We start from the raw sequence: 27,879 nt of genomic DNA, 5'->3' as shown, positions 1-27,879 counted from the left end.
GAGACTTTCTGCCCCCGCCCCAAATGTCTCTGTGTTATGAGTTCATGGGTCAGCATGTTGAGTGAACCCACCCTATGAAACTCCCGGCGGACACGCTCTCAACGCCCTACATCCAGCCCGCAGTGGGGAGCTGCAGTGCTGGAGGCTGTCGCTAGAGGGAGGAGCGTCCCAGGAGCACGCTCTCGTCTCCATGACAACGGCGTCAGGCCTTGAGCTGCTCGGGAGGCGCCATGGAGGACCCCTTCCCCGCGGTTCTGATGCCCGGCGAAGCCGAAGCTTTGGTGGACTCGCTCAAGAATTTCCAGCTGAGGGATATCGGGAGCCATGGGTACGGGGGGAGGGGGCGAAGTGGGGGCGAAGAGGAGACGTAGGAGCCGCAGAGGGAAACACGCGGCAGCAGGTTTCGGGTTTGCCTTGGGGGTGAACGTCAGCCGGGGCTCCGGACCACCGTTCCTTAATCCTCGAGCAGTCGCCCCCGCTGATTCTTTTCCTTTTGAACGGAGCTTGAACAGAAATTGAAGAGATGTCCTTGCAAAAAAAAAAAAATTGTTAAGTTTCTGCCTGATGGCGGGCAGTTGATATTTTCAAAAGACGTCTGTCATGTTTTTCCATGTATTTGAGCGTATCGGATGAGGGAAAGTACAAGCATAGGAGCCTTGAGGGGAGGTGGTAGGGGCGGCTGGTAAGACATTCGGCTCAGAACTGCCATTCCACCTAAAGGCAGGGTCAAAATGTGGGGGGCAAACCCACTTTTATATCCGTTCCATTAATTGCGGTTGTAAATATGAGTGGACAAGGAAAGAGGTGATAAGGATATTCAATATTTATATTCTAATAGAAGAGGAAAAGGTAAGAAATTTGTCTGCTGAAACTGCAAGCTTCAAACCAGGTCCCAAAACTGAACTATCAGAAATGTATTGGCCTTTCCAAGGATCCTTCATGACTGGTGACTACTGGTTGTCCTGGGATAAACAGCATTTAATAAACTCTTGTGAAAAGAATTGGGATAATTCTCTGGAGGGTTCAGAAAGAAATGTAATCCTACGGCACCAAATTGACCTTGGATTATCTCAAAAAGCTAAGCAGTCAGACATCTATTTACTACTAAAACTCTCATGTCTGTTTGTTTGTAACCTTTAACTGGGCAAAATGGTGCATCATAGGCCAACATCTTTGTGGACTTCTAGATTTCCTATGACTACAATAGCTGCTGCTTATTAACCTAAATTCACAGTTTTGTTTGCTCTTTCTCTTCTAAAAAGTGTGTTTTCATCCCATATCACATGAGCAGACATTTACTTGCTCTGAGATCTTTCTTTCCTAGTCTTCTCCTGCACAATCATCATTTCCCAATTCAGCTTCAGAAAGAGGTTTAGACCAAAAGGTCTTACAGGGCAGAGAGGGTAGTAGACCAATTCCATTACTACTGCCCATTCCGTTGGCAGAGGGATATCATTGAATTATTCTGAAACAATGTTTGTATGCTTATTAGCAGAAAAATTCCCTCCAAAGAGAGTGAAGAGCGATCTCTGTTAGTTCTCCACTAAGGAAATATAATCTCTGACTCCTAGCAAGGCAAGGAGTTGCCTTTGAGATCTTCTCATAATCAGATTAAACTGAAGCATGTAATATAGGTGATTTTTTAAAAAAAATTGGCAGGGAAAAACTCGTCTAGCCAGGATAATATTAGCTTGAATTATGTAATGTGGTTGCAATAGTGGTTGTAGGGAAATATTGGTATACCAGTCAGAGATAGGAACTGAATGCTGCTTTTACCCTACTTTCTAGGTGGCTACGGCAACATGAGTTCATTGAAAAGCTGAACATGCAAGCCATACTGAATGCTTCTGCAGGCCATGAGCAGCTCCTTACTGAGCTTCTGGTGAATAATGCCAAGGTATAATGAATTCAGCTATTGAGTCACAAGAAAATCATTAATTATGACAAAGGCTACATTAACCTGAACAAATATGAACTTGATTTGGCACTTTTGTGAGATGGCTCAAAATATCTCCCCTTTATTGTTTGTGTACTAGGCAATATTTATATTTAGAAATGCATAGCTTTATACAATTACTTTCCAGATAAATTGTTAGTCTTACTGTAACCATATAAGCACATATACTGATAAAACTTTTGCTCTAGTTGTATGAATTCATTGGCATGATAGAAACAATATGCTTCATTAGCACTTTGTCAATTTCCTGATTTAACTACAGCCCTGTGGTTAGATTATTAGGAAACAACTAATCTGAAATAAATGGTTTTGACTATACACCTAAGCTATAACCCTACTGAAGAAAACAACAGGACTAAGCAAATCTAGTAAGAGCATGCATAGGGTGAGAGTGTAAGAGAAATACGGATATGTATACCTTACAAAGCAAAATATGTTCCCATTGTTGTTACAAATAATATTTCTTGTCTTCCTGGGTACAGAAATGGAAGTAAAATGAGAAAGTCTTCTGCCTGCAATTAATTTATCTCTGTGAATCCAGCCATCAGACAGAACTTTCCCAAGTCTGACATGTTTCCTGTTATTTATGATCTCAGCCTTGCAGACTGTATATTTAAACTATCCATTTTGTATAGATCCCAACTCTCATTGAAGAATTAATTACTGTGGCCATCTGGAAGCAAAAAATCTTCCCTATACTGTGCAAACTGGAGGATTTCAACCCCAAAAGCACCTTTCCCTTGTATTTAGTGGTATGTATGAAAGATGCTTTGACTCAGCCCTTGTAAAACTTTTGGTATGAGAACATTTCAAAGCTTTCTGTAACGTCTACTTACCAAATGATGCTTCAGATATTTATCTGTTAGGATAATGTATATCTTAGTTTTTCTAAGAGCTAGTGAGGTATGGGGGTTAGGGTATTGGATTAAGAATAGTGAGACCCAGTGTTAGCTCTGGAAGTTTATGTGACTTTGGGCCTGTCTCTTTCTTTCTCGGTGCAACCTATCTCATGGGATTTTTGCTGTGAAAAATTGGAGAAAGGAGTGCTGTGTAACTCACATTGAGATCCTCAAAGAAAGAAGGATATAAATCTTACAAACAGCAGCAATTCTACATTATGTTGCAAATTATTTTCAGTAAATTTCTGTAAAAGATAATAATGTTGTCAAAACATGAGAAATTGAAAGAGAGCACCCCTTCAGATAATAAAAAATCAGTTTACACATTGAATTACAATATATAATACAGGTTGGCTGGTTTTGGACAAAGCAAAAAACATTAAGTGCACTCTGTTTGGATAGCACAACAAGCTCAGAACAAGGGAATAGTTCTGAGTTCTTCCTCATACTGTGACAGGAGAGGAAGGGGAAATGCTGTTCACATCATGTTCAGCTATAGTTTGTGAGATGGTCTAATGCTCTCACTGTTTTTAGCTGTATGCGTCCTAGTAGCATTTATTAAAAGAAGGCACAAAATACTTTTAATTTCTGATTCCACATTACCCTGTTTTCTGAGAATGATAGTATTTGTATTAATTTCTGCTTTCTTACATTCTCTCTGATTCAGCTGCGCCATGAAGCTTCAATTATTAATCTCTTGGAGACAGTATTTTTTCACAAGGTAGGCAATACTTTCACTGTGTAAAGCAAATATTTTGAAATAAAAATTCCCATTCATAATTTAGGGCATTGGTTCTCAACGGGGGCGGTACCGCCCCCTGGGGGGCGGTGGGAGGATGCTGAGGGGCGGTGAACTTGTTTTGGGCGGTAGGGGGGCGATGAGCATGTTTTGGCATTCGAACTTAATTTTAAAACTCCCCCAAAAATTTATTAAATCGATTATCCAGTTTACACCATTTGTACCAGCAATAAAACGAGCTTACGCGATGGCTGCCCTCACGCACTTCTAAGAATGGTGAGACGAATTTGTATTCTAGATAGAATGACCTTGAAGAACTCGACACTACGATTCTTCTCCGATCCCAACCAGCACAGCGCATGCGTCAGCTGTTTTCCCGCGCGATTAATCGCAGCGCGTGTGTCAGCTGTCTTCCCGCGCAATTAATCGCAGTGCATGCGTTGAGCGTCCTTTCAACATTAATGTTTGATTTGACCCGTGTTTCTTGAGTTGCTTTTCATTCGCTTCATTTTTTTTGCATTAGTCATTTTAATTTTAATAAAAGGAATGCAATTACCTTCCAGGGCAAAAGTATCAAGTTAAATCGAACAAATTTGGTGTGTAAATCTACTGAAAAAAATTACTTAAAATTTTTGCCTTTTATAATTCAGTAACTCCCCCCCCCCACCAAAGGGTGGCGTTGAAAAATTTTCCGCTCCTTAGGGGGGCGGCAGCTTCAAAAAGGTTGAGAATCACTGATTTAGGGCATTCCAGAAGAAACATAATTATCTGACTAAATTCTTAGTGCAATAAGAACTAGACTTCAATCTAGGAGACAGCTGCTGATATAAACATATTGTCTTCTGTTCCCTTGGTTAGAAGTTATAACTAAACAAAATTTGAAAGCCTAGAAGAGCTTATGATATATATATAGCTTGCATTCCATCTTATTTTCAACAGTATTTTAGTAATAAGTTCATCTGCTAGTACTTTATTTTCATCTAGAATGACTTTTAATCTTTATTTTCATCTAGAATAGACATTTTAATCTTGAGATTTAGTGCTGAAATTAATATTCAGATTAATAAACAATGATATAGAACCTCTATTAAAGAATGTTTAAACTAAGGATTCCTGTATAAGCTAGTTTCAGACATGCAATTGCTTGGACAAATGTATACAATATTCTATATCATTTCATTCTGGAGACCCAAATTGACTGTAAACAAATATAATAAAAGGAGAACCAATTATAGATGAGCAACTTGTTTATTTTTTTACTAACCCTGCCTTTCATTTTCTTAACTTGGTGCTCCCAACACCAAGGGAAACAGTAAATGTATACTTGCCTCTTTTGGAATCATCTTGATCCAAACTGATCTGATGTGCAAGCTAATTCCTCTTAGGTGCTTGCTTACCTGGCCTCTATTTGTTCGGAAACCACATTCCAAAGTCAGCACCTTTCTTCATTTGCAGCTAGCCATGGCATAAACATACCCTAAACATTTTTTTTTCTGCCATTGCCTTCATCCCATCTCCAGCCCATGAGTGAGACAGGCTTAAGAGGATTTAACTACAGCCCTGTGGTTATTTTATTTTCCCCAGGTCTGACATAGCAAGGGCAGCTCCAACATGTATAAAATGTGTCATCTGTTACCTTCAAGGGAAATCAGATGACTGTAGTGACTTGGAAACAGAGCATTAGAGAAGGGACAGGGATTGATAATGGGGACAGCAATTTTCATTTCACATTGACTCAAGAATGGATGGAGAACATTCAGCTCATCAGTGAGAAAAAGCCTGAAGAACTATTTCAATCATGCAAAAACAGTAAGATCATCACTTCCATTAAGAGTCAGATCTTCCCTTTAAGAACTGACCAGCTCTTCTCAACTCTGTACTTCATAATTACATTAACATTTCAAGTCATAGAATTGACAAATTGAGTGAATGCAAAGATGAAACAAAAATGTTCTGCTTTTTGGACCAGTTTGAAACTGTTAGATAATGTTAATACTTCCAAGTAATTGACTTCTCTCCCTTTTGTTGATCAGTCTAAATCCTATGTTAGTCTAGAAGGACCAAGATTCATCCCCAAACATTTGATTCATCTCTGGCCAAGTTTCTTGCTGTTTTCTGTACTATTGTGAGCACCCCTACAAATCTTTCTCAAATAATTGCTGTTAAACTTTTTGTATCAATACAGTTCCATTTTTCACTCCTTTTGGCTAAATTCACAATTTGTTCCTTAGCAATATAAAACCAGATAAGATATTATGCTTGCCTTTGGGAATACAAAATTTTGTATGCCTGGTCAGGTAGGAAGCTATTTTAGATGGGGAAGGAATTTATTGTACCCAAGTATAAGATACAAAATTATAATTGACAAAGTTTGTTTAACTGAGAAGCATTTTTCCAGATACCAGTGAGTAGACTAATCTATCAACTGAGATGAAATTAAAACAATTTAAGTGATCCTGTCATTTGCCTTCATTTTGGAAGATGTTTCCACAAAATATAGCTTGCCTTCTTTTATAGGAGATCTGTGAATCAGCAGAGGACACCATTCTGGATTTAATTGATTACACTCATAGGAAACTGACCCTGCTAGCAGCTCAAAGTGCCAATGGGAAGATACCATTTGAACAAAAGCTTCAACCTGAAGATCTTGCCAATCCTTCATCAATGCAGGTGGGTGAAGGACATTATCTCTTGCTTCTAGGCATCCACTCCAGATAAAGGGAAAATTCAAGATATAATTGATCACAATTGCAATCTAAAAATGTTGGGTAGAAAGAAAGTTTAAATCAAACTTCTTTATTCTGTGGTGACCTGTGGGTACACAGAAATTTCATAGTCTATTCACAGTGCTCTTAACAAGAGAAAGTAACACAGTGCTCTCTCTTCCATCAATTTGACAGCATAATTATCTGCTTCTGCCTTATCTCCCACCAATTTAAGTTGGGTGGCCTCAAACTTGCTAAGGTCCTATTTCCTCATATATCCACAAAGTGTTCTTAGCTTTATTCACAATTGTATTCCTGCTGTTTGCCATTTTTCTCGCTCTGATCATCCAAAGATGGAAAACCCCATCTTGTCTATGTTTGGGTCACACCCAACATACAAGACCTTACACAATGTCACTGTTCCATTTCTTATACTTGCTTCGTCATTTTCCTTAATTGTAAGTATTGTATGTTTGTTTGTCACAAATAGTCAATCAAAATGCAGCTGCACGGACAATCTTAGGCCCCCCAAGAATGGCACATGTAACATCTTTACTGCGTGAGCTGCATTGGGTCCCAGTCTGCTTCTGGGCCCAATTCAAGGTGTTGGTTATTACCTTTAAAGCTCTACATGGCATGGGTCCAGGTTCTTTAGGGACCGTCTCACCCCCATCGCATCAACCCGTCCCACCCGGTCATGTTGCAGACCCCATCAGTGAGAGAATGTTGGCTGGTGGGGCCTAGGAGGAGAGCTTTCTCTGCTGTTGCCCCCACTCTTTGGAATATTCTCCCCCCAGAGGCACAGCAGGCCCCTAATCACCCAGCTTTCCAGAAAGGATTAAAGACCTGGCTTTGCCAGCTTGCATGGGGTAACAACAATCTTACCCAATCCTGGGGGTGGCTAGTGCCTTGATGACATTCCCTGAGTGAATGCCAATTTTATATCTATCCTTGGATCTATTTATTTTCTATTTATTAAGATTATTGTATATTGTAATTTTAATTGATTTTAACTGTTTGGTAAACCACCCAGTGTTGTTTCAACAAGATGGGTGGTGACAAATTTGATATATAAATAAATAAATGAAATAAAAAAAACAGTAATAATATTTATTCTTTCATACAACTTATTCAGCACTTTAAATTCTTCTTATGAAGTTATCATGGACTTAGGGCATTTAGCAACACACACATGTTCACTTTTGGCAACCCACTTGGGGGTCATCATACTTCAGACTGCATGGTTCTTAAACTGTTAGCAACACATATCTTTTCACAACTAAGAACATGCTTGGAGCCACCTAAACTCAAACAAGATCAGACCATGTGTTTCTTTAACTTTCATGAAAAGAACAATCACCCTGCCACCATGTAACCTCTTGGATATGTAGATTTTGGGAGCAAATTGATATACAATAATAATATTGGCGCTAGATGAGTCTTTCTAGGAAAAATATTTCAGAATTCGGAGAACACTGCCGTGGCTGCCCTCCAAATTTCCAGCCATCCCTTAAAATTTTAGGAACCTCAGATTTTCTCATCTAGTATGATTGTATTATATGACTTTTACTGTTTTCAGGAATTAAAGAAGCAAGCTGAAATGATGGAGTTTGAGATCTCACTGAGAGCTCTTTCAGTGTTCCGTTTCATTACTGATATGATAGAGAGGTATGTTAACTTTCCATAGTAGAAATAAGGCACTTGGGAAAGATAACCTTTTCAGTAGACGAGGATATATGTAGCTCAGGGTTGAACTGTGGAGTCCTTGGTGCTCTCTGAGCTTGATTGTTTGCTTGCAGATGTTTCATTACCCAACATGACCCAACATCATCAGTGCTAGTGAATGTGGGATTTGCTTCCTGTTTATTATATACAGTAGCTTGCCCTGCCAGTGTTAGTGGGGGTGTGGTTTTTCTCCATAGTAGTTCTTTGATTAGGGTATTGTTTTTTGCTTATTGCTTGATTTCTTGTCTGGTGTTAATCCCTGCTTATCTAGGCGTTGGCTGCTGGAGGGGATGTGTTCTGGTCTTTTTGTTTCCTTCTTAGCTTTTTGTTGTCTCTTTTGAATGGTGTGCAAATATGGTTTATCCCTATGTGTCTATTGATGGCTGACTTGTCTGAATGCCAAACTTCCAGGAATTCCCCAGCATTTTTGGATTTAGCTTGGCCTAGGATGCTCACAGTTTCCAAGCTGAAATTGTGGTTGAGTCTATCCATGTGTTGTGAGATTAAGGAGTTTTCATCATGCCTTCTGACTGCTAGTTGGTGTTCATGGATGTGCTCTGCTAGCCTTCTGCCTGTCTGTCCAACATAGTGGCTATTACAGTTCTTGCACTGTATCTTGTAGATGACTCCTGGGTTTTTTTTTTTGTTTGTTTGTTTTGTTTACTTAAGATGTTTAGGAGGGCTTTAGTTGGTTTGTGTGCTGTGGTGATGTCGTGTGGTTGTAATAGTCTGTTGGTTGTTTCTGAGATATTTTTGATGTATGGTAGTATTATCCTTTTCATAGCTTGTGTTGGTTGTGCTGTAGTGGGTTGAGTGGTCAGGCACTTTTTGGTAAAGTTGTGTGGGTATCCATTTTGTTGGAAGACGTATAGGCGGTCTGTTTCCTTTTTCTGGTGGTCCAAGTTGCTGTAGTGTATTTGTGCTTGTCTGAATAATGTTCTACACAGCTCCTCTTGTGGGAGGTTGGGTTGTCACTAAACCAAAGTAATTTGATTTTTATAGCATAGTGTTGTATTTTACTTCTTTTTTTTCTTAAGACCTTGCATTAAAGAGGACTGTTCTCAATTATCTGATCTGGTGTTCATGATTTTATAATAATACTCTGGTTTTGGCAGTGGTACTGGTATTGACCAAAAATGTTATGAAATTATTATATATATATATATATATATATATATATATATATATATATATTGATGTGTGTGTATATATATATATATATATATATATATATATATACATGTCAATTTGTAGAAGAAAATATATGCTATGATCCACCAAATTATCCTACACTTTTGAAGTGGTTCCTAAAAATAAACATTTGAGAACTGCTGCCTTAACATTTCCAAAATTGGAAGCATAATTTCTACCTTGTTTGTTAGTGTTTAACATGACAAGGGGCTGAATGTGTACATCTTTACATTGGTAGAAAATCACCTTTAAAGGTTTTGATGGTATTCTTATCAAAGTAAGAATCAAAGTCAATTGACTAGGGATATTAATCCTTGTATACACTCTGCAGTGTTGAAAGTACTATTCCTGTTGTCATTCAGTATGTTTTATGTTTTGTCATGTGCATTCTCTCAATTGTTGAAAAGTTGTAAAAGTATCCTAATATAACTGGGGTTATAGTTTTGGCACATTAATGAAGACATTATTAAACTTGCGGAAGAATCTTAACTGCTGTATTGGATGAAATAGACATTTTCACTATATCCTTTTTCTCTGTCATATACTTTGTCAGTTTGCCAGTAAGTGCTGTGACAAGGATGCTGAATACCCACAATTTTCCATGTCTTTTGGTCCAGCTGATAGAGCATTGTCCATGGACCTATCATGAAGAAGGTCTGTATTGCGTGTTAGAAATTCTCTCTGTGTATACCAAAGTAAAGTAGTGAACATCTCCACGTTCTTTGTTTATTAGGAAAGAATGGATTCAAAAATCTGACCTTTTCTGGTTGATACCTCTTTTTCCATTGGCTAAAAGATTATCAAGGCTCCTACTGATTAAATTCTTGGTTATTTGTGGAAATAGTTTAGGATGTTGAGATTGATTAGGAAATTCTTCCAAATCCCAAGTCTTTTTTATGCCATTTGTCCTCCTTGTTTCTGGCAGCACATATAACATTTCAGTATGCCTAATAAATGCCTTTGTAGATTATTTTTAAGGCTGTGCAGCTCCTTCAAAGCAAATGATTTGGGACATGTGGAAGCACATAAAAAACACCTTTTCAAATCTTTAAAGCAGCCATGTCTTTTTACAAGCTTATATGTCTCCTTTGGAAGTTGTTCCTGGCTATCACTGTATGCAAGTATATATATAGCATACACATACAAACAGGTGGGAGCTGCATGAGTCTGAAAAAAGGCATGGCTACTTTAATTATTCAAAAAGACAAGCTTCTGAAGTAACTCACATATTTTGAAAGACTTCTTTCAAAGAATGTGTTGCCCTATCATTTCCCATCATTTTTGGATGGCTCTGCCCAACATCTACTGTTTTCATTACTTTGTGGATTACAGTTGATGCAACTTGTGCTTCATTTCATTTCATGTTCATTTCAGTAAATCTAATTAGTATTCTGCTTGTATATGGGTCTTTGTGCATGTACACAACAGGTTTCCTTTCATCAAATAACTCTGTATCAATAGTTTCTGTCTTTGTTTATTTGTATTTAGCTATCTTTTTCTCTTTCTTTATACCTGGATGGGGGTTTTGCCTCTGGAATGGCTACATGGAAAGATAAACAGAAAAATGAGGAGTAAATATGACAGTCCATTCAACAAGCTGCAGTGCCTACTGATGGGTTTCCCTTCCATATAATTATAAGTTGATACATTAGTTTGATGTTACAAACAAACAGAACCCTATGGGTTTGAGAAGGGTGTTTGTCCAAGATAGATATTAAGGGCATCTCAAAATAAAATTAAATTTGTGAGAAGCATTGATTTTAAGTGAACTCTAAGGTTCAGCAAGCCTCAGCAGATGACAAGGAGCACCTACCCAATTGTGGTTGACCTCAGAAGGAAAGTGGGATCAGCCCTGCTTAGTACTGTATATGGATGGAGGATTACCTTGAATTTCAGGGCTTCTGGCTAGACTTGAAAAAACATCCCAGAAAAAAACAACAGCAAACTATTTTGATAGTTGCCAAGAACAACATAATGAGGGTTTACATTTTTTAAAGGTTCAACAAGAGATCATTTGTATTGTTATATCTGAACATTTTATTTCATTTCAGTGGAGAAGCCTTTTTCCAATTTATATCTTCCAGATATGTTTGGAGTTGCAGATTGGGAATTCTAAGAGTTGAAGGCCAAGCACATCTGGAGGACACTGGGCTAAAAAAGGTTACTGGAGAAAACCCTATTATGCAGACTGTAACTCTCCGTTCTACTGCCCATGTGCCTTGTGCTGAAAATACGTTTCCAACATTTTCAGTTGGACCAATGCAGCTTTTACTATTTTATGCAACTGAAAAATATTACTAGCTAAAATATGCTGTTTTAACCTGCAGAGTAGTTTCACATTTACTGTCTTCTAAATTGAATTTTAACAGAATCAATTAGCAAAATCAAAATGGTAATTGGTAATTCAGTTATTCAGAATTGTAATTTGAAAATATGATTCCAAATACAATGGACCAAAAGGTATGATGAAAGAGGTTAATACTTCATGAGAGATTCACAGCGCTTAAAAAAAAATAGTACTGGGATTCTAGTTCTGCAAAAGAGAGCCCCAGTAAGGAAGCTTTGACTTTCTTAACAGTTATATAACCTTTAATCATTGAGCCTTTCAAGGATAAAAAATAAGCTGGAAAAAGGCAAAAATCCAGATCCTAAGGTATTGGTAATGCATCCTCCTGAAAAGATTCTTCTGTTCTGTTCTGTTCTGTTCTGTTCTGTTCTGTTCATAATACCTTCTTCACCTTTCAAGAAATGGTGTAATTACAGGTAGTCTTCACTTAACAACCGCAAGTGGGACTAGCAACTCTGTTGCTAAGTGACACATTCATTAAGTGAAGCATCATATGACCGTGCCAGACTACAACATCAGTTCCGCTGCGGCTGTTAAGTGAATCACCTGCAGTCGTTAAGTGTGACATCATGTGACCATCACTTGTGGCTTACTGCTGGCTTTGCCATTGACTTTGCTTGTGGGAAGCTAGCTGTGAAGGTTACAAATGGCAATCACGTGACCGCAGGACACTGCGACTGTTGTAAATGCACACCGGTCGCAAAGTGCCCGAATCGCTATCACGTGAATGCAGGGACCCTGTGACTGTCAGGCCCAGCCCAAGAACAACAGTGAAACAGTCCAGTTGAGTTAAGTTCCTTTATTTACTTACACCTTATAGACAGAATCTTGCCAGACTAAATCTATGCTACTGCAACAAGTGGATATACCCTGGGAGATTCTAGGGAGTGGTTATCCTGAACCTCTTTTATTTCCCATGCTCCTCCTGTGGACTGTGTGGTCTTTTGTCTCCTTTCCCTTCCTGGAATGCACCTCCTCCTTCCTGATAGCCTTGATCTCTCACATCACCCTCCTCTTAGATACATTCCATCACATCGACCTTCCTAAATGCATGCTGGTTGTGAAGTGCCTGAATCAGATCACTTGACTATGGGGACACTGCAACCATCATATGTTCGAGGACTGGTCATAAAACTACTTTTTCAGCACTGTCGTAAGCTTGAATGGTCGCTAAACAGGGCAGTTGTTAACTGAGGACTACCTGTATATGTATCAAAGTTAAATAGTTTTTAATAATAAAAATATATTTCTTTCTTATATTTTTCCTAGGAAAATTGAAGAAATTTGAGAATGGTTCATGGTATGAAGTTGCCCATAAAGACTGTATGAAGATGACTAAATTGGATGGGCAAGTGTGGCTTGCTCTTTATAACCTGCTCCTTAGCTCAGAATGCCAGCGCAAGTACGAACTGAATAACTTTAACAAAAGCCAGCTCCTCAAGGTACAGGATTGCAAAACGGGCAGACCATTTATGTGTACTTTATGTTTTTCTTAGCATGTTTAGACCTAATATTCTATTCTAGTTTTAAACAGTATAGCAGGGAACAGGAATGGGAATGTGTAATATTTCCTCAGATAACCCATCCCAACTAGTGGGTGCTTGTAGAGCTGGAACTACCAGTCAGACTAACTGCATCTCTGTTATCAATTTATTTGCAGTTAAATACATTTTTTATTCAGGTGGGCTTCTAGTGCTTAACCAGATATGCTTTTGAAGTAGGTTAGTATAGTATGGGCAGTGATTTCTTCCTAACTGATGAGTTTATATTTGATATTTTTAATTTGATACTTTAAACATTGTTATTTTATATGTATTTCATATTAGTTTGAGCATTATTGGATGTGGAAAGATACACACACACACACATAGATATACATACATACATGAACAACATGAATAAACTAGGATAAACATAGGGCTGAAAGCCTTAACTGAATAAATAGGTCAAATTGTAACTCTGATTGATTATTGGATAATCAGTGAAGAACAAATTTTAACTGTGAAATAGGATGCTAAAAGCTTTTTTATTTGGCATCATTAGGTATTTTTGTTCTGAAAATAAGAAATAGAAAATAAGCATGCCAAACTTTGAATATAGACTTTTTTTCCCTTCAGATATAGATTTACTTTTGCATATTAATTTATTCACTATCTGAAAACATAGTTTGAAAAAATGGATTGATTCTTAAATATAATGGATTAATACATTAATATATGTTGGTGACTACATAAATCATCTAGTGTTATACAAACATGCAAAACAATATTAAAAATGTGTACATAGTTTACAATTAGACACAAAGTGTCAGCCTAGTCCTTGTACAATTAATATACACATATAATTCATTGAAGATGACAGAATTTGCAGAAATGGCAAAATTGTCTTTTTTGATTAGGGAGAAGACAACAACTACATTAATTAGTGATTGGAAACCCTTTATGGACTTTTAGCTGAAAATGGAAAAAAAATGAATTCTTGACTTATGGATTTGATGATTAAAAAGGGTAGAATATGGGAAGAAGAGAATTATGATGTAATCTTAAAGAGGGAGGATAGATGGTAAATTTGTTTGCAATTGCTCTAAAGAAAATCGGAAGCCACTTTTTTATATATTTTTTCCTTTCTTTTCTTTCTCTCCATTTACTTTCTTTTTTCATTTACTTGTTTTGTACCTTTCTTCACTCTTTCTGTTCTACAAATTTATACTGTATGTTCGTCTTTTATTATTCTAAAAAATATGTTCATAAAAATTATGAATGTACACACATGCACACATATATAATTCATCACCTCCCACACTGATCATTCAAATTAGAAGTGGTAGATCATCCATATTTCATTTCAGTCTTTTTACCAGTTAGAATTACATTGTGCCTTCATCAAAATCAAAATACACTTCTGCATAAAACTATATTTCAGGAGAGCACACAACTTCATAACGTTATACAGGTAGTCCTCATTTAGCAACCACAGTTGGGATTGGCAACTCGGTCACTAAGTGATGTAGTCACTAAGTGGAAAATCACATGACCATGACTGTGCTTCCAATTTTACTTCAGCTTTCCGTTTTCCCCACTACCCTGCCCTTTGGAATGCTCACCCCAGCACTGAGATAATTAGCAAAAAGGGAATTAATGTTTATATTTACATTCATTGGAGCGGAAGGTATTACAGGAGAGTAAACAGGCACCCAATGGGGAATACAGTACACACTTAAAGGAATGTGGTGGCATCAGCAGCCCTGAGTGTGCTACGCAAACAGCTGGTGTATTCCCTGCTGTTTACCTGCTTACTCTCTTGTAATCCCTTCCTCTCCAATCTCTCTGCCGGGAGGGGGGGGAGAAAAAAATGGGTCAGGCACAAGAGAGATTACTTAAAGTTCTCATAATATTTATTTTGAAATATAAAATATGTGCATTATTTAAAATTGCTTTGTATTTGTTTGTCCTTATTTCTGTTTAGCTTCGTGCCTTCCTGACTGATGTTCTTGTTGACCAATTTCCCAATCTTTTGGAGATGCAGAAATTCCTGAGCCATCTTGCGATAACAGATCCTGCTCCACCCCAGAAGGACCTCATACTGGAGCAGGTATGTGCATCACTACTCCTTTTGTCCTATTCTTATGTTCCACAGTCCCAGAAAATATCATCTATATATCTCTATATTCTGAATACTCTTTCCCATGTGTATCTTGAGCAGATGATACACTGAAATGCTATATTATCTATTTGAGATAGTAATGGGAAACTATATATAGATTCTAGATGTATTAATCATTTTAAAAATATGCAAATGTATATTTCATTCTCTCATCAACAGAAGATGAAATGGATTTTTTTTCAGAATGTTGTATCACCACCATTATTATAGGACTATACAGCCACTACAATTAAATCTGTAAAATCAGAGAAGGCTCCTAGTCCTTATGGTTTTCCCAGTGTCATGTTATAAAATGTATATGGTTTTTATCTTTTGTTTTATTGGAATTATATGGTGAAACTTCCTCTGGTTAATTTCTTACTGTTTAGTCTTAAATGAAGCAAATATTAGTTATTCCCAAGCCAGGCTAGGATTCTAATTATAAACCTTACTAAACATGAATGTTAGGATTTTAATTTAAACTACATTACAGTTTGTTCTTCTGACTACTGAGCTCAAGCTGAATGTATACAAATTTTTCAAACTTCTGACAATATTAGATTTTTATTGGATGATTTTGCCTTAATTAAAATAAATCCCAGCAACTATAATTTCTTAGGATGCTGAGAAAGCCTTTGGCATACTTTCTTGTATGTTTTTAAAGCAGGTATTAGCTTGTTTTGAGTTCCCCCAAGCCTGCTTGCAAGATTTACGTAGCTTCCTCGTGGCAGTTGGCCTTTTTCTACAAAGTGACTTGCTTGGCTGGTAATGGAGTCACCCCACTTGTGCCACATGGCTATGCTACATCCATTGGTTCATTTGGCTCTTCCACAATCTCAGTGGAGGGGCTTGGGATCACACACTGGGCACTAGCACTGCCCCAGGGCACTTGCAGTGATCTCTCAGTCATGTCAGAGGATGCTAATGTTGACCATAGATCACTCCAAGTCATGTCCAGTGGTGTGATCAAGATTGCCGTGAGCAGTCTGCAAGCAGCACTAGTGTCCAGCAATATGGTTGAGAGGCTGAAATGAATGCTAGTGTTGCCCACAAATCGCTTGCATCAATCTGTCAATTGCATTGCTGGACACCAGTGCTACCCAAAGACTGCTTACAGCTCATGGTTCTCAAGAGAACCTGAGTATGCACTCATGCTTTTTAATGTTAAAATATATAGGTTGGACCACAAGAAATTCTGGTAAAAATAAAGCAGAAAGACAGAATCATGAAAGATTGGTGTCATACTCCATACAAGAATCAAGTTACAGTCAATCCTACTACCACTGCATCCCCTTTTAACATTAACAAATTATCTCTATAGCGCTAGTCTCCCTTTCCCCAAACCCTCATACTAAAGACAAAACCAAAAATAATATGACCTTTTAAAAGAAACAGTGAGGGTTTTCTATAGTATATGTTCATTAGATTCCTGTATGTAAGTGGCATCTCCTTAGCTGATGAATCAATCAGTTCCAGATATTCAGACTGAGGCGGCCAGTTTTCACCAGGGAATACTTATTCGATTGTTTGATACCCCACCTTTCCTTCTGGAGCAAGGCCGCATGCATAGCATTCCCTCCTCCTATTTTCTCCCACAATAACAGCCTGTGAGGTAGATCAAGTGATTGGCCAAAAGTTTCTCAGCTTCTATGGCTGAGAGTGAACTACAACTTGGGCCCCCCTCCTCTTAGTCTACCACATTAACCACTACCCTACATGTGAAAAGTTTGCTTTGGCCCAGGCTAAAATTGACTTGGAGTAGGGAAATTGATTTAGTGCATTAATACAAGGAGCCAAAGAAAAAAAGGCCAGAGAAGCCACAGTTCAGTGATTTTGAGTTGAAGCTTCTTCACTGAATTAATTTGAGAGCATTCAGACTTCAAAGACAGTTACACACTTACTTCTAACAGAATTATATTCCTTTAGTGCAGAGCTACTTTAAATAAGTATATTTATAGTCTTCAGGTAGCAACATTATTCTGTGTAGGCCAACATATAAGAACTGATCTGGCAGAAAGTCATAGAAAAGATTCAGGAACTGTCACAGCTGTTGGAGACTCTGGCCATATGGAAACAATTCAGTGTGGGACTAATACTCCTCAAAACGTTTGAATCTAGCATGTGCCTGAATTCTTAAACGCTGGGCAGTAGAAATCTTTTATTCTCCTCTTATTTTTTGTTAGTACCTGTTACTGAGAGTCAGCATTCCAATGGAATTTGCAGGAAAAAGCAACAGCTGCTCTGCACACAGCCTAGCAAGGCAAGCTTCCCATTCAACCATAAATTCATCCACAGTGTCCTGCCAAATCATGAAAAGGCTTTTTTCCATTTTTTTTCTCCTCCCTACAGAACAGTCCTCCACTCTCCATTACTGTACTGCTATATTTATTCAGTAATGGCACCAGCCCTTTTGAAACAGCAGCTTTTCCTCTGGAGACTGAACTTGGTAACAGCTGCACTTTACTAGAATTTTCTCTCATATCTGGGAGCTCACATCTGGCTGCCTCTTTTTCAGAGAACTAACGAACCACAGAAAGTTCTGTTTTGAAAGTTTTATTCCTAACAGATCCATATTCTAAATTATATTTCTCATAATTAGTTTGAGATCCATTTCAAGATTCTCACTTTTGTAGGTCTGCAGTGTTCCAAAGAGAACTGCAAATTATGTTGTTAATATAATTACAAGTGGGATTTTCAACAAAATACTGCACTGTGAAATGCCTATATTCAGTATGCCAGCCAGACTATTTCAATATTTCCTTTTCTTTAGTTTTTTTTTATTCCTCCCTCTCCCAGGTAATACATATTTAGCGTTCTGTGGCTAATGAGAGTGTTTTTATTTGTCTATATATAAGGCTCAGCCATCAGAAAATCAGCTCACTATTAAGATATAGAAAGATTACAGAACTCTATAAATGAATTGAATTCATTTGTGAACATAACAATACAGTGTTCTGGGAAATAATAGGTGATAATCAATTGCACATGAAGTGACCTTAAATCAATCATCAGTCCATATCCTGATTTTTTCCCCCTAGAAGACCTCAGCACCACACCTATAAAAGAGTTATGATTTTGTTGATCAACCACCACAGCTCAGTTGTGGGGAAGAGGAGTTAAATGTTGCACCCAGAGTCTTATTTATGAAAAAAAAGAAATAACAGAAGGCAAACAGTATCCCATATCAATACCTTCCCCATGTGCAGTAACTGCTGCACAACCCCCCCCCCCAGGCCAAATCAGATGTATACAGCTTTACAGATGCTACTTATTTACTAAGTAATTGGGTACATGCTTCTGTTTTTACCTAAAAATGAACATGCAAACAACGAGAGCAAATTTTATTCCTTCCCTAATTTCTCTGCCCCCAAACTGGGGAATGACTTTCTAGAACCAAATATGGCAAGGTAAAGTGGAGAAGAAGTCACATTCCTCCATATGATAATTCTAGTCTATAAAAATGAGATCCCTATTCAATCTAGTTTTGCCCCTGCTTTTTTTTTTTTTCAGGGTAAGGTTTTCTCAGGGTAAAATCTCTAATATGGTATTACATTTTGTAAATAACATGTAGACAAATTGTCTGGCATAAAACTAATACCTATTATTTTTGAAGGGGAAACAAGGATTCATAATAATAGAGAAAGAAAAATTATTCAGCTGATAAATATTAAGTATTTGATCACCTAGAAGAGAAAGATTCTGATATCTTAAATAGTAAGACCAGTTTTGTATTCTTAATACACACACACACACACACACACACACGTATATTAAGAATTTTGATTATAATAGTAAAATCTAATACAAACTAAACTTAAAGAAAATAGAATAGAAAGGAGTAAAAAGTGCAAGAAAAGAAAGAAGAAAAAGGTAAGAATATAATAAAGAGAAAAGAAATATATAAAGAAGTGACTTCCAACCTTCATCACAAATATAAACAAATTTAGTGACTCTTCACCCCCTCTAAGGTTACAAACATTTATCTCTTCATCCCATATCACATCCCTTCTCTATAAATAAATCCATAAAATATCATCTTTTCAGTCCTAGTGTCAGCAGGAAGTCCATAAAGGGTTGCCAGAAGTAATAACATATCTTGTTTTAACTTTGATCAAATAAACCAACTTTATATTTCTACTTCTAACAGTCTTAATCTTTAGTTCATTCAAATATTGTTGTAGGATCTGATTTCATTTCTTCTTTGTCCCATTGAACAGAGTTCTTCAAGGCTTTAACAAGCCTCTTTTGTAAATCCAATAGGAAAAAATAATCCAGGTCACTCTCTTGGTTTGTCATTTGTATTTTCCTTTTAAATTTTAAAACCTCAGCCAGTTTCTTTTGTAGATCCAGTGAAACATCCTTTTCTAAGTCATTCTCTTGGCCTGTCAGTTGTAAATTCACTTTCAATACCATCTCTATCTTGTCAGATAAAATTTGTTCTACATATGTCATTTCTTCAATAACATCTTTTGGACATTTAGTCCTTGATTTATGACCATTTGTTCAGCAACCATTCAAGGTTGCGACGGCGCTGAATGAATGGTGGTTATGACTGGTCCTTGGAGTTCCAGCCATCCCAGCACCCCCGCAGTCATGTGATTGTGATCTGGGTGCTTGGCAACCAGCTCCCACTTATGACCAGTTGCAGCGTCCCAAGATCATGTGATCGCCATTTGCAACCTTCCCTGCCGGCTTCCCCAGTGGGAAGCCAGTAGGAAAAGTTGCAAGTTGCTGGAGTAAGTCTCTCCCACCTGCGCACCCTCTCCCAGCCCTCTGCACTCGCGCCACGCTGGCTACTCACACACCACCACACACCCTACCCAAGCCTCACCACACATCCCCTGCCACTCATGCACCCCCATGCACCCTCCCCAAGCCTTGCCACACCTCTCTAGTGTTCAGTTTTTGAAATCATGAAATTGTTTATCTTTGTTATGTCTTGTAAAAGCTAAAACAGAATCTGTTTCCCATGATGTTTGTTCTTTATAATTAACTCCAAAATCTTATTGTAAAAGTTTCAATATTCCAATTTTATCTGGACCCTTAGTCCATTTATAACTTCTAAGTTTAAAATCTTATTAAGGTTTTTGCTGTTTATTTCAGATTCTTTAAATTCTTAAGCTTATGATTAAATTTTTTTTTCATTCAGGATTTAAGGCAGACTCACCCGGCGTTTTCAAACTTGTCATTCTGAAGGTCTCTAATAGCTTAGAAGTAGTTAATGAGCTATTTCTGAAAGTGATTAGAAAGCGAGGTTTGTGAACTTAATGTCCTTTAAAAGTCTCTGCCACGGTTGTGAGCAAGATGGCTAATCCCATCGTGTCCCAGCGCTCAAACCTGCAGAAAAACCACTGTCCTGCAGTTTCCTCGCAAGGAGCAGCTCTCCAGAGAACATGTGGGTGATCTCCCGTCCTCTTCTTATCCAGAGAAGTTTCAAGGAACCAGTCTATTCATCAGTTCCTTAGTCTTTGCCACGGTCATTGGCTCCGCTTTCGCAAAGCTGTCTTCAGTTCGCCATACCTCCCCTGGAAGTCTCTATAATGACATTAGTGGGATTTTGGACCACATACATCCTGTTGAGGGGTTCCCTCCCCTCCCCTCCCCTCCCCTCCCGCTAAAGTTTATTATCTCTTGTCTTAGTGCTCTAATGAACATCAGAATTTCAAGATACTTTTGGTACCTTGTTTGAAAGAAAGAAGCCTTCTGTTCTTTTATTGTTCTAACAGGTTCCTGAAATTTGGGATCAAGTTGTCAGAAAGAACTCTGGAAAATGGCAAGCAATTGCTAAACACCAGGTAAACAATATGTTTAGCCCTTCAGAAGAGGAGTTGAAAAGCCAGGCTTACAGGTAAGACTCATTCAGCTTCTTCCTTTGTCAAAGACTGTAATCTTCCTCTGTCAAAGACTGTAATTGTCAAGATACATAGAACTAACCTGAAAGTTCACAATTTGAAAAATTAAAATTCCATTTTCCTAATTCAATCGAGTTTAGGAGTCAGTTGTTTAAATTTAATATCCATAGTAAAATTAGAAAATCTTCATCCACATACTAAGAATAATTTATAAAGAGGAATGTCATGCAGAAAGAAGCATTTATCAAATTCTTCTTGGAGTCTGTTGAACTTAAAATTTGCTACAAATCCTAAACTCAGGCTTTTTGAGAATTCAAGCAGGATTTTAGCCTGTACATTATCCTTATAAAGGCAGGCAAGAACAGGCAGGTACACAGAATCTTTGGAATATTATTTAGGCATAATGGTTCATGACAAGATTCTCCAAGAAAGGAATTTGCTTCTGTGTCACAAATTTGCTTGTCCTAAACAGGGCATGGCTCATTTTGTTTTGCCTAGTCTTTGGTTTTAGGGGTGAGCATCCCAAAATCCTGACAGGAGCCATGTCTGATTATTATTTTTCTAGGAGTACCTTAAACATACTGACCCTAGTTCAGTATTCTAAATGTAAAGAATGTTTTGATGGATGTTTTTTAGTGATATCTTTGTTTTGTAGTAATATGAATGGTGCATGGCTGTTTTTAAAAGTCAAAGTGGAGTATGTTCCAAAATCTTTGTCCTCAAGAGTACTGAATTCAGTTTCATTGGTATCAGTTCCTTTACATTCAATCATGTTTTGCCAAATATGAAATTAATGTGAGGGTTGCATTCCTATAGTAGATACCACTGAGTAATTGTTGCAACTATCTGGTTTCTGAAGGCTGCTTTCTTTGTTAAATCAGATGGGCAAAGACATATAACCTGGATGTAATGGAAGCCCTAATTCCAGATAAACCCAAGTGTGGGATGTGTGGCTCTGAGGCCACGAAACGCTGCTCCCGTTGTAGGAATGAATGGTATTGCAAACGGTAAGTTTAATACTAGTACTTTTCATATTATTCTAAATCCTTCACTAATCTTATGGTAACAGAGATACCTAGAAAACAAAAATAATACCAATACTAAAAATATTGTAAATACTATAAGACCGTAATACTAACTTTCATTTAAGAGAGCCTTGCTTTCATGATTCATTTGTTATAAACTTTACCTTGTACAAACTTCTCATTAACTTGAGCTCTGTAAATAAACATGCATATATGTATAGTGTAAAAATATTTTTATCCATTAACATTTTAATAAATTACTTCTAAAATAATTCTTATTTCCCAAGTTAAGACCATATTTTATGACATTGGCTTTGTTTGTGAAGCCAACAGAAAGTCAGACATACACTTTCTCCAGAATATAGTTCATAATTAATATTATCACTAATAATTAGGATATTTAGAACATTTTCTCTTCAATAGAAAGTAGACTCTCCTAACAGTGGAAATTATCCAGAATTGGGTTATTCTTTCTGGTTGCTGTAAGACAGAATCATGTTACTATTAAGCTTCCAGTAGAAAAAACCACACCAGTCTCAATCCTGCCTGTTATAGGAAATATGATTGAGATTCATTTTCCTACATTACCCAATTTATTTTCTATCTTAGGTTATCATCCAACAGCTCTATAACAGTAGGACATTGACTAACAGAACAATGACATTAAGGGGCTTGAATTATACCTCATCTGCTACAGAAGTGATCATGTATATTCAAGTGTATTCTTTGATTTCTATATATGCCATTCATGTCCACTTTAAAAGGAATTGTATCAACTAGCAGTATTGCAATCTGCTTCTTCATCTGGGTATTACCTTGCAACAGGAAGATTTGTTTTGACAGTGCTTAGTTATATTTCTCAAAAAGTTAGATGCCAAATATAGTTCCGATTTAGCAAATTATTTCTCATTAATTTCAGTTGGAATCTATTTTTCCTTGCAGTTGTCTCCAATTCAGAATAAAATTGTACAAAGCATTTGAAAGAGGTGTTTCACACAATAAGTTAGTTTGAATGAAGCATCCCTCCTCAAAATATTAAAGCACAGCTGCTTCAAAGGCTGTTTGTGGTTGTCTGCATGTGTGTGGGCATGCACAACAACCTTACTTAAGTAACAGTTCCAATGGAAGGGGTTGTCTGCGCACATATGCGCAAATAGGGGACTGGGGGCTGCTTTTGAAGCAGTCACATAAGCCTTCCAGGGGATGGAGCTTTAACCTGCCTTGGTACTTGGTGCAAGCAAAGCAACCTTCCTCTAGCATGCTTTGCAAAGTGGCTCTTTTAAATGCATGCACAGCCCTATTTTTCAGTCAGATTTGATCATTTTTAATGTTTCAAGAGCCCAAAGCACTTCATAATATTATCTCTATCATCTTTTTCAACAACATGGTAAGGTAAGCCATTATTATCTGTGTATGATACTATACTTGCGGGACAAAAGACTGCAATCACTGACATCCATGTTTGTGATATTCTGTATTTGAACCATTTACTTCTTATAACAAACTCGTATTTTATCATATGAGAATATATGTTTTACCTATATAGGCTTAACATCCAAATCAACTGTACTGTTTATGAAATCACCTTTATGAAAAAAGGAAGTGCATGCTTTGACCCTCATGCAGATATTGTCAGTAGTATCTCATAGAAACACACGCACGCGTGCACACGCACACATATTCTGAATGTTGTTATTATTATTATTATTATAATTATCATAATCATTATCACTATTATTTTTTTTCATCTTTTACTCCTCTTTAGAGAGTGTCAAGTGCAGCACTGGCGAAAGCACAAGAAAGCTTGTAACTTGATTGCTGATACACTGAAGAAATTACAGGAAGAAGTACACGTGCAGGCAACATCCCTTAAGTAATTCTGATGGTCAGAAAAAAATATCTCATTTGACAAATATACAACATTCAGAATGTTAGAGTAAAAAAGGCCACCAGGCCTTTTAAAATTTTTGTATTTTATTAATTAATAGAATCCACAGAAAGTTTTTTTTAAACATTTGTTTTAACAAATCCCAGCCAAATACATCTTAGAAAAGAAGAAAATGATTCTCAAATTCTAGGAGATCAAGTCTTAGTAGTGAATCATTTCTAGGGTCATTTATCTCTCTTATGAATATCACTGCCATTTATGTCTCCTAGAATTTAGATGAGTGTAGGCTGGAATGCTCAAGCACTAGTGATTGAGAATCTGCTTCCAAATACATGAATGTCAAGTTCTGAATTTCCCAGGAATTCAGAAGAGTTAAGTTCTGGTATAAATGGAGATTGTTCTTTGTCATCTAAGATTCTTCAGCTTCTTCGGCCTATTTTGTATTTTGCCTAACACTGTGTACCATTCCCATGGCATATATACTTAACTAGTATTTCTGCAGCAGTGAATAACATCATAGTTAATGAAACTGACTTGTAAGACTTCTTCCATCTTCTTAAGAACAGAGATAGTCTACAACTCTCTTGAGAACAAAAGCTCATATCTTAATTTTAAAAGGGCCTTTTTGGTCCAGTGATATTGCTAACCTAGAAGACACAGATCTCCTCTTCTAAGCTGTTTGCATATATATTTCTGCACTGTTGGATACTGTCAAAATCAGATTTTGTTGTACTATTTTTCATTAGGAAAAGAATTTCAAGATACCAAGAAGCTTTTTCAGATTCAACCTACTTTCAGTACTGTGAAATCACATTGATAACACACATCTGGTCTGAAGAATTTAAATGTAATTGTGAAATTATTGGTATGTATGACCAGTAATTTCACAACGACATTACCGTTTCTAGATTAAGGACCTAATATTTTGGAAATTAATTTAGAAAATTCCCAGTCTTCTTGAAACTGATTGGACTTGCATGCATTGTGCATGAGTTATAAGCAGGCATATTGTAGTCTAATAGGCATATTTAAAGAAGAAAATATATTGCTGGAAGGGATGACTAGAACCTGAAGATGGGCAGGAATGTTTAATCCTTGCCCTTCTCAAATCACCATCCACTCATCCAGCATTTCCTCCTGTGCCACTTCAAATTAATATTTGTAGGGATTAGTTATATGTATTGGTGGGTAATAGATAGTTTAGCCTTAACTGATTCTAGTTATATCAGTGGAGCTTAAGTACAAGTAGTGTTCTCTGAACAGGCCTTGGTATTTGCAGATTGTTTGCATGCTTGGGTTGTAGAGTTAAGAAGGACCCAGAGGCAGCATTATCAACTGCACCATGGTTTCTGAATTACTCAAGTATTTGGTTTATGTTTTTCCCCACATCAGGAGAACCGAATATGAGAGAAGAGAAGGGGAAAGGATGTGGTAAATTAAGAATTTCAGTTTGCTGAGCTGTATGGTTTCACATTTGACAGTATAACACATGACATTTTCCAAGCTAGTGAGAAAGCTGACTCTGTTATCTAGTACTCATTTTGTTAATAAAAAATAAGTAATAATCTGCTATATATGAGTTTTTAGTAGTACTATATAATCAACAACCTCAGGCAAGACATTCCAGGAGATGGGATACAATTCTAAATGGAGAGTGTTTAATATTTATTCTTAATATTTCCAAGATCTTAGCAAACAACACATTCTAGTTTCTTTCTGAAAATCATAGCCCTCGAGTTTTTCTCTTCTAGCCAAAGTTGTGATTTTGAGAAAGGCAACTCTTATGTCTTAATATGTAGAATCCTCTTAAATTTGTATTCTGGAACTACATTTTCTCTGTATATTCCATGTATTTTCAATGCACTTGCTCTCCTCCCTGCCTCCATTATATAGTCCAAGATTTAAATGCCTTTAAAAAAAAAAATCTAAAATTTCAGTGATTTTGCGGAAAGATGGTAGCCCTATTATTTCTTTCTCAATCCCTCCTACCCTGCTTAAAGACAATGATAGATTCTTTAAATAAGCAATTTGACTTATTCCAGGCTGACTCTGTATGCTCAGTTTTATCTATTACAAAGCTGGGATAACAAACTACTGTTCAATAATGAATCAGCTCGAGGTCTGCAAATGATATAATCTATGTGAACAACTATTATTGTTTTCTGTCCGGAAATATCCTTTAAGTCTTACACATAATAACTCATGTTACAAATATTTTCCTTCCTTCATTTCAGTTTTACTTTTCCATAATATATTCTGATAACATGCCTTATTCCAGGAAAGCTGGGAACAAAAAATCAGAGGTATTGTCTTGTTAATAGGTTTTTAACCAATTCGCAGTGGTAGAAAACAGATGAACCGCACGCCACAAGAGGGGAAGATATTCCAGCAGTTAAGTTTATGCTGAAAAATGGTTAGGCCACCTGGCTTTAGGGTGAGCTTTAAAATGCTGCAACTTTCACAACAGAGCCTTGCTTATTACCTATTCCTGCAAAGCTCCTCCCATGTATAAAAAAACTCTAGTGGCAGAAGTTTTTCAAAGTGTAATTGCTTCTCATAGTAAGCACATGACACATGATGCAGTGTTGTATTTAGAACATGAGCTGAGGCAATAAGAGAATAAGAGATTCATGTTTGTTTTTTCACTGTTAATAAAAGTTTCTTACTGCAGTTGTGCACAGGTTCAAACTATTCTTTCATTTCTAGACATTCGATGTTGGTGTTATATTATTTATATCTTCCCTTCCTACTAAATTGAGAAGTCAAGGCAGCTAATGAAAATTAAAATTCAGGGGGAAAAAGTTTAAAGGTAATTAAAACTAAGACTACTGTAAAGCTAATAAATAAATGACTGGTTACAATATGTCTAATTGCTGCTCTAAAGGTAGAAACGAGTATTAAACCCAGCATCCCATGAAGAAAACTGATACTATTGCATTTTGAAATTAATTGCTGGTTGTTGTTCCTTTCCTTGATGAAATACTGCTTTTCAGAGATAGCATAATACCATGAAATATTAGTTATGTGCTGTTATCTGATTCTCTTAAGTGACAGAATTCTGAGCATTTGAGGTCACAGTTCAAATGGTGAATATGATAAAGCTTTGCAGCTTTAGAGGCATTTTTCCCCAAAGTACTAGTAGTAATTGTTGTTGTTGTTGTTCTAAATTAAATAGAAGAACTTGGATAGATGGATAAGTGGAATGGATTTTTAATGTTTGCCCTCCAGAATGAAGAATAACTTTAACAGTGAATTCTCTTCCCATGGTTACTGAAACCAGAATGAAGCTTTTAACCCAGCTGTGTTGGCTGTTAAATCTCACGTATCCCTGTCCAAAGCCTGTGCTTCAGTATATAGTCCAACAAATCTAAAGAATATGAGGGTGGAGAAAAATGCTTTAAAACATGGCTTTAAAGGAATCAGTTCTGAAACCTATGAGTTAGACAGAGAAACTCAGCAAGGAGAAGTACAGAAGCTACTTCACTGAATAGAAATCTTTAGCTATACAAAAGCCCATGGCATAAATTTAATCATACTAACCTGGAAATACCAGCCCAGCCAAACCTAGCACAATTGCTACTTCCAAATGTTTAAAATAAAGAAAAGCTACATAATTGCTCAATCTATAAATGAAAAGGCTATTTCAAGTCAATGTCAGATTCCTTTTACATCTTTTGGTCTAATTGTACTTAGAGCAGTCCCTGAAATTATTTCCTCAGATACACTTTAACAGCGTAAGTTTTGAAAATGTATTTACCCTCATGAATATGTTGATCAGATTAAGGAGGCTGGAACTCAACAGTAGGGGAGAAACTATGAACTTTTCCTTTGTTCTATGCTCAAAAAGACGACTGGCTGGTATGTCTGTAAGGTCAGAAGTCTAAAGCTAACCATTATTATGAATAAGCC

General features: G+C 37.0%; 1 protein-coding gene across 1 annotated transcript; it reads left to right on the top strand.

Moving 5' to 3' along the window:
• The first annotated feature begins 213 nt into the window (after nucleotides 1–213).
• On the top strand, nucleotides 214–26,706 carry ZMYND10 (zinc finger MYND-type containing 10). The gene is made up of 12 exons (XM_007420675.2): nucleotides 214–328; nucleotides 1,789–1,897; nucleotides 2,593–2,709; nucleotides 3,524–3,577; nucleotides 6,113–6,265; nucleotides 7,880–7,968; nucleotides 9,770–9,870; nucleotides 12,833–13,005; nucleotides 15,029–15,154; nucleotides 20,932–21,053; nucleotides 21,939–22,064; nucleotides 23,848–26,706. The coding sequence occupies exons 1-12, from the start codon at nucleotides 231–233 to the stop codon at nucleotides 23,957–23,959; spliced, it is 1,380 nt and encodes a 459-aa protein (XP_007420737.1). The 5' UTR covers nucleotides 214–230; the 3' UTR covers nucleotides 23,960–26,706.
• The last annotated feature ends 1,173 nt before the right edge of the window (nucleotides 26,707–27,879 follow it).

Source organism: Python bivittatus, unplaced genomic scaffold, assembly GCF_059951505.1.
Source record: "Python bivittatus isolate LINGU-HERP-01145 unplaced genomic scaffold, Pbiv_v1 ctg000080_np1212, whole genome shotgun sequence".
Lineage (NCBI taxonomy): Eukaryota > Metazoa > Chordata > Lepidosauria > Squamata > Pythonidae > Python > Python bivittatus.
Note: the sequence above shows the minus strand (reverse complement) of the source record. Positions and strands in the feature narration are given on the sequence as shown.